At 42.2% G+C, this 14345-nt stretch overlaps 1 protein-coding gene across 2 annotated transcripts in view; it reads left to right on the top strand.

Moving 5' to 3' along the window:
• Positions 1-14345, top strand: part of FCHSD2 (FCH and double SH3 domains 2) — a 179653-nt gene that overhangs the window by 86960 nt on the left and 78348 nt on the right. For both annotated transcript variants that reach the window (XM_069759415.1, XM_069759414.1), the window contains exon 4: positions 12295-12371. In XM_069759415.1, coding sequence (XP_069615516.1) covers positions 12295-12371 — 77 coding nt within the window. The remainder of the gene's footprint in view (positions 1-12294; positions 12372-14345) is intronic.

The raw sequence follows: 14345 nt of genomic DNA, 5'->3' as shown, positions 1-14345 counted from the left end.
ATACACTGCTGAGGATAGATGGTGATGTGTTATATACACGGCTGAGGATAGATGGCGATGTGTTATATACACGGCTGAGGATAGATGGCGATGTGTTATATACAAGGCTGAGGATAGATGGTGATGTGTTATATACACTGAGGATAGATGGTGATGTGTTATATACACGGCTGAGGATAGATGTGATGTGTTATATACAGGGCTGAGGATAGATGGTGATGTGTTATATACACGGCTGAGGATAGATGGTGATGTGTTATATACACGGCTGAGGATAGATGGTGATGTATTATATACACGGCTGAGGATAGATGGCGATGTGTTATATACACTGCTGAGGATAGATGGTGATGTGTTATATACACCGCTGAGGATAGATGGTGATGTGTTATATACACTGCTGAGGATAGATGGTGATGTGTTATATACACGGCTGAGGATAGATGGTCATGTGTTATATACACGGCTGAGGATAGATGGTGATGTGTTATATACAGGGCTGAGGATAGATGGTGATGTGTTATATACACTGCTGAGGATAGATGGTGATGTGTTATATACACGGCTGAGGATAGATGGTGATGTGTTATATACACTGCTGAGGATAGATGGTGATGTGTTATATACAGGGCTGAGGATAGATGGTGATGTGTTATATACACGGCTGAGGATAGATGGTGATGTGTAATATACACGGCTGAGGATAGATGGTGATGTGTTATATACACGGCTGAGGATAGATGGTGATGTGTTATATACACGGCTGAGGATAGATGGTGATGTGTTATATACAGGGCTGAGGATAGATGGGGATGTGTTATATACAGGGCTGAGGATAGATGGCGATGTGTTATATACACGGCTGAGGATAGATGGTGATGTGTTATATACACGGCTGAGGATAGATGGTGATGTGTTATATACACTGCTGAGGATAGATGGTGATGTGTTATATACACGGCTGAGGATAGATGGTGATGTGTTATATACACGGCTGAGGATAGATGATGATGTGTTATATACACTGCTGAGGATAGATGGTGATGTGTTATATACACGGCTGAGGATAGATGGTGATGTGTTATATACACGGCTGAGGATAGATGGCGATGTGTCACATACACTGCTGAGGATAGATGGTGATGTGTTATATACACTGCTGAGGATAGATGGTGATGTGTTATATACACTGAGGATAGATGGTGATGTGTTATATACACTGCTGAGGATAGATGGTGATGTGTTATATACACGGCTGAGGATAGATGGCGATGTGTTATATACACTGAGGATAGATGGTGATGTGTTATTATATACACTGCTGAGGATAGATGGCGATGTGTCACATACACTGCTGAGGATAGATGGTGATGTGTTATATACACTGCTGAGGATAGATGGTGATGTGTTATATACACTGCTGAGGATAGATGGTGATGTGTTATATACACGGCTGAGGATAGATGGTGATGTGTTATATACACGGCTGAGGATAGATGGTGATGTGTCATATACAAGGCTGAGGATAGATGGCGATGTGTTATATACAAGGCTGAGGATAGATGGTGATGTGTTATATACACGGCTGAGGATAGATGGTGATGTGTTATATACACGGCTGAGGATAGATGGTGATGTGTAATATACACGGCTGAGGATAGATGGTGATGTGTTATATACACGGCTGAGGATAGATGGTGTTGTCATATACACTGCTGAGGATAGATGGTGATGTGTTATATACACTGAGGATAGATGGTGATGTGTTATATACACGGCTGAGGATAGATGGCGATGTGTTATATACACTGCTGAGGATAGATGGCGATGTGTTATATACACTGCTGAGGATAGATGGTGATGTGTTATATACACGGCTGAGGATAGATGGCGATGTGTTATATACACTGCTGAGGATAGATGGTGATGTGTTATATACACGGCTGAGGATAGATGGTGATGTGTTATATGCACTGCTGAGGATAGATGGTGATGTGGTATATACACTGCTGAGGATAGATGGTGATGTGTTATATACACTGCTGAGGATAGATGGTGATGTGTTATATACACGGCTGAGGATAGATGGTGATGTGTTATATACACTGCTGAGGATAGATGGTGATGTGTTATATACACTGCTGAGGATAGATGGTGATGTGTTATATACACTGCTGAGGATAGATGGTGATGTGTTATATACACGGCTGAGGATAGATGGTGATGTGTTATATATACTGCTGAGGATAGATGGTGATGTGTTATATACACTGCTGAGGATAGATGGTGATGTGTTATATACACTGCTGAGGATAGATGGCGATGTGTTATATACACGGCTGAGGATAGATGGTGATGTGTTATACACACTGCTGAGGATAGATGGTGATGTGTTATACACACTGCTGAGGATAGATGGTGATGTGTTATACACACTGCTGAGGATAAATGGCGATGTGTTATATACACTGCTGAGGATAGATGGTGATGTGGTATATACACTGAGGATAGATGGTGATGTGTTATATACACGGCTGAGGATAGATGGCGATGTGTTATATACACGGCTGAGGATAGATGGCGATGTGTTATATACAAGGCTGAGGATAGATGGCGATGTGTTATATACAAGGCTGAGGATAGATGGCGATGTGTTATATACACTGCTGAGGATAGATGGTGATGTGTTATATACACTGCTGAGGATAGATGGTGATGTGTTATATACACTGCTGAGGATAGATGGTGATGTGTTATATACAGGGCTGAGGATAGATGGTGATGTGTTATATACAAGGCTGAGGATAGATGGTGATGTGTTATATACACTGCTGAGGATAGATGGTGATGTGTTATATACACTGCTGAGGATAGATGGTGATGTGTTATATACACTGCTGAGGATAGATGGTGATGTGTTATATACACTGCTGAGGATAGATGGTGATGTGTTATATACACGGCTGAGGATAGATGGTGATGTGTTATATACACGGCTGAGGATAGATGGTGATGTGTTATATACACGGCTGAGGATAGATGGTGATGTGTTATATACACTGCTGAGGATAGATGATGTGTTATATACACTGAGGATAGATGGTGATGTGTTATATACACGGCTGAGGATAGATGGTGATGTGTTATATACACGGCTGAGGATAGATGGTGATGTCTTATTATATACACTGCTGAGGATAGATGGTGATGTGTTATATACAAGGCTGAGGATAGATGGCGATGTGTTATATACACTGAGGATAGATGGTGATGTGTTATTATATACACTGCTGAGGATAGATGACGATGTGTTATATACACGGCTGAGGATAGATGGTGATGTGTTATATACACGGCTGAGGATAGATGGCGATGTGTTATATACACGGCTGAGGATAGATGGTGATGTGTTATATACACTGCTGAGGATAGATGGTGATGTGTTATATACACTGCTGAGGATAGATGGTGATGTGTTATATACACGGCTGAGGATAGATGGTGATGTGTTATTATATACACTGCTGAGGATAGTTGACGATGTGTTATATACACGGCTGAGGATAGATGGCGATGTGTTATATACAAGGCTGAGGATAGATGGTGATGTGTTATATACACGCTGAGCATAGATGGTGATGTGTTATATACACGGCTGAGGATAGATGGTGATGTGTTATATACACTGCTGAGGATAGATGGTGATGTGTTATTATATACACTGCTGAGGATAGTTGACGATGTGTTATATACACGGCTGAGGATAGATGGCGATGTGTTATATACAAGGCTGAGGATAGATGGTGATGTGTTATATACACTGCTGAGGATAGATGGTGATGTGTTATATACACGGCTGAGGATAGATGGTGATGTGTTATTATATACACTGCTGAGGATAGTTGACGATGTGTTATATACACGGCTGAGGATAGATGGCGATGTGTTATATACACTGCTGAGGATAGATGGTGATGTGTTATATACACGGCTGAGGATAGATGGTGATGTGTTATTATATACACTGCTGAGGATAGTTGACGATGTGTTATATACACGGCTGAGGATAGATGGCGATGTGTTATATACAAGGCTGAGGATAGATGGTGATGTGTTATATACACGCTGAGGATAGATGGTGATGTGTTATATACACGGCTGAGGATAGATGGTGATGTGTTATATACACTGCTGAGGATAGATGGTGATGTGTCATATACAAGGCTGAGGATAGATGGCGATGTGTTATATACAAGGCTGAGGATAGATGGCGATGTGTTATATACACTGCTGAGGATAGATGGTGATGTGTTATATACACGGCTGAGGATAGATGGTGATGTGTTATATACACGGCTGAGGATAGATGGTGATGTGTCATATACAAGGCTGAGGATAGATGGCGATGTGTTATATACACTGCTGAGGATAGATGGTGATGTGTTATATACACGGCTGAGGATAGATGGTGATGTGTTATACACGGCTGAGGATAGATGGTGATGTGTTATATACACGGCTGAGGATAGATGGTGATGTGTTATATACAGGGCTGAGGATAGATGGTGATGTGTTATATACAAGGCTGAGGATAGATGGCGATGTGTTATATACACTGCTGAGGATAGATGGCGATGTGTTATATACACGGCTGAGGATAGATGGTGATGTGTTATATACACGGCTGAGGATAGATGTGATGTGTTATATACACGGCTGAGGATAGATGGCGATGTGTTATATACACTGAGGATAGATGGTGATGTGTTATATACACTGCTGAGGATAGATGGTGATGTGTTATTATATACACTGCTGAGGATAGATGGCGATGTGTTATACACTGCTGAGGATAGATGGTGATGTGTTATATACACTGCTGAGGATAGATGGTGATGTGTTATATACACTGCTGAGGATAGATGGTGATGTGTTATATACACGGCTGAGGATAGATGGTGATGTGTTATATACACGGCTGAGGATAGATGGTGATGTGTCATATACAAGGCTGAGGATAGATGGCGATGTGTTATATACAAGGCTGAGGATAGATGGCGATGTGTTATATACACGGCTGAGGATAGATGGCGATGTGTTATATACACTGCTGAGGATAGATGGCGATGTGTTATATACACTGCTGAGGATAGATGGTGATGTGTTATATACACGGCTGAGGATAGATGGTGATGTGTTATATACACTGCTGAGGATAGATGGTGATGTGTTATATACACTGCTGAGGATAGATGGCGATGTGTTATATACACGGCTGAGGATAGATGGTGATGTGTTATATATACTGCTGAGGATAGATGGTGATGTGTTATATACACGGCTGAGGATAGATGGTGATGTGTTATATACACTGCTGAGGATAGATGGTGATGTGTTATATACACTGCTGAGGATAGATGGTGATGTGTTATATACACTGCTGAGGATAGATGGTGATGTGTTATATACACGGCTGAGGATAGATGGTGATGTGTTATATACACTGCTGAGGATAGATGGTGATGTGTTATATACACTGCTGAGGATAGATGGTGATGTGTTATATACACTGTTGAGGATAGATGGTGATGTGTTATATACACGGCTGAGGATAGATGGTGATGTGTTATATATACTGCTGAGGATAGATGGTGATGTGTTATATACACTGCTGAGGATAGATGGTGATGTGTTATATACACGGCTGAGGATAGATGGTGATGTGTTATATACACTGCTGAGGATAGATGGTGATGTGTTATATACACTGCTGAGGATAGATGGTGATGTGTTATATACACTGCTGAGGATAGATGGTGATGTGTTATATACACTGCTGAGGATAGATGGTGATGTGTTATATACACGGCTGAGGATAGATGGTGATGTGTTATATATACTGCTGAGGATAGATGGTGATGTGTTATATACACTGCTGAGGATAGATGGTGATGTGTTATATACACTGCTGAGGATAGATGGTGATGTGTTATATACACTGCTGAGGATAGATGGTGATGTGTTATATACACTGCTGAGGATAGATGGTGATGTGTTATATACACTGCTGAGGATAGATGGTGATGTGTTATATACACTGCTGAGGATAGATGGCGATGTGTTATATACACGGCTGAGGATAGATGGTGATGTGTTATATACACGGCTGAGGATAGATGGCGATGTGTTATATACACGGCTGAGGATAGATGGCGATGTGTTATATACACTGCTGAGGATAGATGGTGATGTGGTATATACACTGAGGATAGATGGTGATGTGTTATATACACGGCTGAGGATAGATGGCGATGTGTTATATACACTGCTGAGGATAGATGGTGATGTGGTATATACACTGAGGATAGATGGTGATGTGTTATATACACGGCTGAGGATAGATGGCGATGTGTTATATACACGGCTGAGGATAGATGGCGATGTGTTATATACAAGGCTGAGGATAGATGGTGATGTGTTATATACACTGCTGAGGATAGATGGCGATGTGTTATATACAAGGCTGAGGATAGATGGCGATGTGTTATATACACTGCTGAGGATAGATGGTGATGTGTTATATACACTGCTGAGGATAGATGGTGATGTGTTATATACACTGCTGAGGATAGATGGTGATGTGTTATATACAGGGCTGAGGATAGATGGTGATGTGTTATATACAAGGCTGAGGATAGATGGTGATGTGTTATATACACTGCTGAGGATAGATGGTGATGTGTTATATACACTGCTGAGGATAGATGGTGATGTGTTATATACACTGCTGAGGATAGATGGTGATGTGTTATATACACTGCTGAGGATAGATGGTGATGTGTTATATACACGGCTGAGGATAGATGGTGATGTGTTATATACACGGCTGAGGATAGATGGTGATGTGTTATATACACTGCTGAGGATAGATGGTGATGTGTTATATACACTGCTGAGGATAGATGATGTGTTATATACACTGAGGATAGATGGTGATGTGTTATATACACTGCTGAGGATAGATGGTGATGTGTTATATACAAGGCTGAGGATAGATGGCGATGTGTTATATACACTGAGGATAGATGGTGATGTGTTATTATATACACTGCTGAGGATAGATGACGATGTGTTATATACACGGCTGAGGATAGATGGTGATGTGTTATATACACGGCTGAGGATAGATGGCGATGTGTTATATACACTGCTGAGGATAGATGGTGATGTGTTATATACACGGCTGAGGATAGATGGTGATGTGTTATTATATACACTGCTGAGGATAGTTGACGATGTGTTATATACACAGCTGAGGATAGATGGCGATGTGTTATATACAAGGCTGAGGATAGATGGTGATGTGTTATATACACGCTGAGGATAGATGGTGATGTGTTATATACACTGCTGAGGATAGATGGTGATGTGTTATATACACGGCAGAGGATAGATGGCGATGTGTTATATACACTGCTGAGGATAGATGGTGATGTGTTATATACACGGCTGAGGATAGATGGTGATGTGGTATATACACTGAGGATAGATGGTGATGTGTTATATACACGGCTGAGGATAGATGGCGATGTGTTATATACACTGCTGAGGATAGATGGTGATGTGGTATATACACTGAGGATAGATGGTGATGTGTTATATACACGGCTGAGGATAGATGGCGATGTGTTATATACACGGCTGAGGATAGATGGCGATGTGTTATATACAAGGCTGAGGATAGATGGTGATGTGTTATATACACTGCTGAGGATAGATGGCGATGTGTTATATACAAGGCTGAGGATAGATGGCGATGTGTTATATACACTGCTGAGGATAGATGGTGATGTGTTATATACACTGCTGAGGATAGATGGTGATGTGTTATATACACTGCTGAGGATAGATGGTGATGTGTTATATACAGGGCTGAGGATAGATGGTGATGTGTTATATACAAGGCTGAGGATAGATGGTGATGTGTTATATACACTGCTGAGGATAGATGGTGATGTGTTATATACACTGCTGAGGATAGATGGCGATGTGTTATATACACGGCTGAGGATAGATGGCGATGTGTTATATACACGGCTGAGGATAGATGGCGATGTGTTATATACAAGGCTGAGGATAGATGGTGATGTGTTATATACACTGCTGAGGATAGATGGCGATGTGTTATATACAAGGCTGAGGATAGATGGCGATGTGTTATATACACTGCTGAGGATAGATGGTGATGTGTTATATACACTGCTGAGGATAGATGGTGATGTGTTATATACACTGCTGAGGATAGATGGTGATGTGTTATATACAGGGCTGAGGATAGATGGTGATGTGTTATATACAAGGCTGAGGATAGATGGTGATGTGTTATATACACTGCTGAGGATAGATGGTGATGTGTTATATACACTGCTGAGGATAGATGGTGATGTGTTATATACACTGCTGAGGATAGATGGTGATGTGTTATATACACTGCTGAGGATAGATGGTGATGTGTTATATACACGGCTGAGGATAGATGGTGATGTGTTATATACACGGCTGAGGATAGATGGTGATGTGTTATATACACTGCTGAGGATAGATGGTGATGTGTTATATACACTGCTGAGGATAGATGATGTGTTATATACACTGAGGATAGATGGTGATGTGTTATATACACTGCTGAGGATAGATGGTGATGTGTTATATACAAGGCTGAGGATAGATGGCGATGTGTTATATACACTGAGGATAGATGGTGATGTGTTATTATATACACTGCTGAGGATAGATGACGATGTGTTATATACACGGCTGAGGATAGATGGTGATGTGTTATATACACGGCTGAGGATAGATGGCGATGTGTTATATACACTGCTGAGGATAGATGGTGATGTGTTATATACACGGCTGAGGATAGATGGTGATGTGTTATTATATACACTGCTGAGGATAGTTGACGATGTGTTATATACACAGCTGAGGATAGATGGCGATGTGTTATATACAAGGCTGAGGATAGATGGTGATGTGTTATATACACGCTGAGGATAGATGGTGATGTGTTATATACACTGCTGAGGATAGATGGTGATGTGTTATATACACGGCTGAGGATAGATGGCGATGTGTTATATACACTGCTGAGGATAGATGGTGATGTGTTATATACACGGCTGAGGATAGATGGTGATGTGTTATATACACTGCTGAGGATAGATGGTGATGTGTTATATACACGGCTGAGGATAGATGGTGATGTGTTATATACACTGCTGAGGATAGATGGTGATGTGTTATATACACGGCTGAGGATAGATGGTGATGTGTTATATACACTGCTGAGGATAGATGGTGATGTGTTATATACACGGCTGAGGATAGATGGCGATTTCCTGTATTTATTTCTCATAAAGCAGCTTGTACATGAGTACAGAGAAAAAACTTGTACATACTCAAAACGCACCACACATAAAACTCGCCATGCGCAAAACTTGCTGCACACAACTTGCTACACTAACCTGTCACATGCAACATGACACAGAAAGTTGCTACACGCATGTCGCCACACAAAACTCATCTCACAAAAGTCGCCACATGCAACTCAACACACACAACTTGACACATGAAACTCGCCCTAAAACACACACAAGTCTGGTTTTATCCTTCAAACATAAAAATCTGATTAATAAGCAGACAAACTACAAGAGCAACAAATGTACCATATAGGAAATACAGCAGCTGTCAGTCACATGACCTGTCTATTATGTGTATGTGTGAGCTAATATATACTGCCAGGGGGGAGGGCTTCCTGTTGGCTGGGGATTTATCAGGCTGCCAATAGCAACCAATCACAGCTCAGCTTCTATTTTGCTTCAGTTAATTAATCTGAGCTCTGATTGGTAATATAAGCAACAAAGGACATTTTCAGTATAACAAAGCTTGTGTGAGGTAATAGCATGTCAGTTAGGGTGTGTTGGTGGAAAGGCTGATGTCCGTCACATTACCTCTGTGAGAGGATATAGATACTGCCAGTTACAGACTATTTTTACCACAATAATGCCTCATAAGAAAAGGAATTCCATGGCACGAATGTCAGCTGATGTGAAAAGAAAAGCTGCATTACCGGCCAATAAAAAATGTGAACACCGAGAAACAAGGCTGGCACACATGAGAACAACAGCTGCTTCCTCAAGAGCCAATGAACTTTCTGAGGAGACGGGAGCGAGGCTTGCAGACAAAAGAACAAGAGCTGCTTCCTCAAGGGCCAATGAACTTTGAGGAGAGGGAATTGAGGCTTGCAGACAAGAGAACAAGAGCTGCTTCTCAAAGTTCATTGGCCCTTGAGGGAGAGGTAATTGAGGCTTGCAGACAAGAGAACAAGAGCTGCTTCCTCAAGGGCCAATGAACTTTCTGAGGAGAGGGAAGCAAGGCTTGCAGACAAGAGAACAAGAGCTGCTTCCTGAAGGGCCAGTGAACTTTCTGAGGAGAGGGAAGCGAGGCTTGCAGACAAGAGAACAAGAGCTGCTTCCTCAAGGGCCAATGAACTTTGAGGAGAGGGAATTGAGGCTTGCAGACAAGAGAACAAGAGCTGCTTCTCAAAGTTCATTGGCCCTTGAGGGAGAGGGAATTGAGGCTTGCAGACAAGAGAACAAGAGCTGCTTCCTCAAGGGCCAATGAACTTTCTGAGGAGAGGCAAGCGAGGCTTGCAGACAAGAGAACAAGAGCTGCTTCCTCAAGGGCCAATGAACTTTCTGAGGAGAGGGAAGCCAGGCTTGCAGACAAGAGAACAAGAGCTGCTTCCTGAAGGGCCAATGAACTTTCTGAGGAGAGGGAATTGAGGCTTGCAGACAAGAGAACAAGAGCTGCTTCCTCAAGGGCCAATGAACTTTGAGGAGAGGGAATTGAGGCTTGCAGACAAGAGAACAAGAGCTGCTTCTCAAAGTTCATTGGCCCTTGAGGGAGAGGTAATTGAGGCTTGCAGACAAGAGAACAAGAGCTGCTTCCTCAAGGGCCAATGAACTTTCTGAGGAGAGGGAAGCAAGGCTTGCAGACAAGAGAACAAGAGCTGCTTCCTGAAGGGCCAGTGAACTTTCTGAGGAGAGGGAAGCGAGGCTTGCAGACAAGAGAACAAGAGCTGCTTCCTCAAGGGCCAATGAACTTTGAGGAGAGGGAATTGAGGCTTGCAGACAAGAGAACAAGAGCTGCTTCTCAAAGTTCATTTGCCCTTGAGGGAGAGGTAATTGAGGCTTGCAGACAAGAGAACAAGAGCTGCTTCCTCAAGGGCCAATGAACTTTCTGAGGAGAGGGAAGCGAGGCTTGCAGACAAGAGAACAAGAGCTGCTTCCTCAAGGGCCAATGAACTTTCTGAGGAGAGGGAAGCAAGGCTTGCAGACAAGAGAACAAGATCTGCTTCTCAAAGTTCATTGGCCCTTGAGGGAGAGGTAATTGAGGCTTGCAGACAAGAGAACAAGAGCTGCTTCCTCAAGGGCCAATGAACTTTCTGAATAGAGGGAAGCAAGGCTTGCAGACAAGAGAACAAGAGCTGCTTCCTCAAGGGCCAATGAACTTTATGAGGAGAGGGAAGCGAAGCTTGCAGACAAGATAGTACAGATAGTGTACAATAATTGGAGACAAATGTCCTAGTTATTATATCTGATCCACATTAAATGTTTGAGCTTTCATTCATCTCTGGCTCCATATAGTCGTCGTGATTCTCTTTGGCATTTTGAGACACCTGCGAACGGCCGCAAATATATGGTAATCTGAAATAGAAGTAGTTATATGATCAAAAATACAAAATAAAACCGATTTAAAATACTTAAGAACGTACACAGGGCAACAAAACCTCCTATGCGGTTAAAGGAGGTAGAGTGTGTAACGTAATTGTAAAATCCGGGGTAAGACCCCAACTATAGCAGATCAAATTCCGAGCTAATAAATGGGACAACATGGCCCAAGAGGGAAACCGGAACAACTATAATAAATGTTAATAAGAAAATAGTAAATGTGGCACAGTAGCGATCAATAATGAAGAATCATAAGCGAATTCTGCCAGGAGGGACCGGACACGCAGGGAAGGGTTGTGGGGTTTTTAATAAAATAAATGTGCTATATTTCTGTTTGTCCACGTTTGCGCATGTTTATTTGTGATTCTTTTTTTTTTATATAGTAATTACATATTGCAGCACCTTTGGTCTATTTTTATACTCTGCCCAGCCCCAACTTTTTTTTTTTTTCCTTTTATGATAATTCGTCGTCTTAACATTTCTGTTTTTGTTTCTACAGACAATTCAGAAGTTAGCCAGCCAGTACCTGAAGAAGGAGTGGCCGGTAGTGAAGCCGGAGGAGCGCAGCGAGTACAGGTAACTGCTGGTCTTCTCTTCTGCTACATGAAATCGGCAAAGGAGACTGTAAGCTCCTCCTTATTGTCAGTAATCCCTGCCAAAACTGGTAACCGGGACGGTCCTGCTACTAAAAGCCCACTAATGAAGAAATATTGAAAGGGTATGGCCACTTTATAACGTATCCTCTACTGATCCTGAGTTACATGCTGTATTATACTCCAGAGCTGCACTCACTATTCTGCTGGTGCAGTCACTGTGTACATACATTACATTACTGATCCTGAGTTACATCCTGTATTATACTCCAGAGCTGCACTCACTATTCTGCTGGTGCAGTCACTGTGTACATACATTACATTACTGATCCTGAGTTACATCCTGTATTATACTCCAGAGCTGCACTCACTATTCTGCTGGTGCAGTCACTGTGTACATACATTATATTACTGATCCGGAGTTACAGTGGGTACGGAAAGTATTCAGACCCCTGTACATTTTTCACTCTTTGTTTCATTGCAGCCATTTTGTAAATTCAAAAAGTTCATTTTTTCTCATTAATGTTCACTCTGTACCCCATCTTGACTGAAAAAAAAACAGAAATGTAGAAATTTTTTCAAATTTATTAAAAAAGAAAAACTGGAATATCCCATGGCCATAAGTCTTCAGACCCTTTGCTCAGTATTGAGTAGAAGCCCCTTTTGAGCTAGTGCAGCCATGAGTCTTCTTTGGAATGATGCAACAAGTTTTTCACCCCTGGATTTGGGGATCCTCGGCCATTCTTCCTTGCAGATCCTCTCCAGTTCCGTCAGGTTGGATGGTGAACGTTGGTGGACGCCATTTTCAGGTCTCTCCAGAGATGCTCCATTGGGTGTAGGTCGGGTTCTTGCTGGGCCGGTCAAGAATGGTCACAGAGTTGTTCTGAAGCCGCTCCTTTGTTATTTTAGCTGTGTGCTTAGGGTCATTGTCTTGTTGGAAGGTGAACCTTTGGCCAAGTCTAAGGTCCAGAGCACTCTAGAAGAGGTTTTCATCCAGGATATCTCCGTACTTGGCCGCATCCATGTTTCCTTCAATGACAACCAGTCATCCTGTCCCTGAAGCTGAAAAACACCCCCATAGCATGATGCTGCCACCACCATGTTTCACTGTAGGGATTGTATTGGGCAGGTGATGAGCAGTGCCTGGTTTTCTCCACACATACCGCTTAGAATCTATCTTCATCTCATCAGAGCAGAGAATCTTATTTCTCATTGTCTGGGAGTCCTTCATGTGTTTTTTTTAGCAAACTCTATTTGGGCTTTCATGTCTTGCACTGGGGAGAGGCTTCCGTGTGGCCACTTTGCCATAAAGGCCTGACTGGTGGAGGCTGCAGTGATAGGTGACTTTGTGGAACTTTCTCCCATCTCCCTACTGCATCTCTGGAGCTCAGCCACAGTGATCTTGGGGTTCTTCTTTACCTCTCTCACCAAGGCTCTTCTCCCACGATTGCTCAGTTTGGCAGGACGGCCAGGTCTAGGAAGACTTCTGATGGTCCCAAACTTTTTCCATTTAAGGATTATGGAGGCCACTGTGCTCTTAGGAACCTTGAGTACTGCAGAAATTCTGTAACCTTGGCCAGATCTGTGCCTTGCCACAATTCTGTCTCTGAGCTCCTCGGCCAGTTCCTTTGGCCTCATGATTCTCATTTGGTCTGACATGCACTGTGAGCTGTGAGGTCTTATATAGACAGGTGTGCGCCTTCTCAAATCAAGTCCTATCAGTTTAATTACACACAGCAGGACTCCAATGAAGGAGAAGAACCATCTCAAGGAGGATCACAAGGAAATGGACAGCATGGGACTTATATATGAGTGTCTGAGCAAAGGGGCTGAAGACTTATGACCATGGGATATTTCAGTTTTTCTTTTTTATTTGCAAACATTTCTGTTTTTTTTCAGTCTAGATGGGGTGCAGAGTGTACAATAAAGAGAAGAAATTAACTTTTTTGAATTTACC

The sequence above is a fragment of the Ranitomeya imitator genome, chromosome 3, assembly GCF_032444005.1.
Source record: "Ranitomeya imitator isolate aRanImi1 chromosome 3, aRanImi1.pri, whole genome shotgun sequence".
Classification (NCBI taxonomy): domain Eukaryota; kingdom Metazoa; phylum Chordata; class Amphibia; order Anura; family Dendrobatidae; genus Ranitomeya; species Ranitomeya imitator.
The sequence above is the reverse complement of the archived record's forward strand: the minus strand, read 5'-3'. Positions and strand labels throughout refer to the sequence as shown.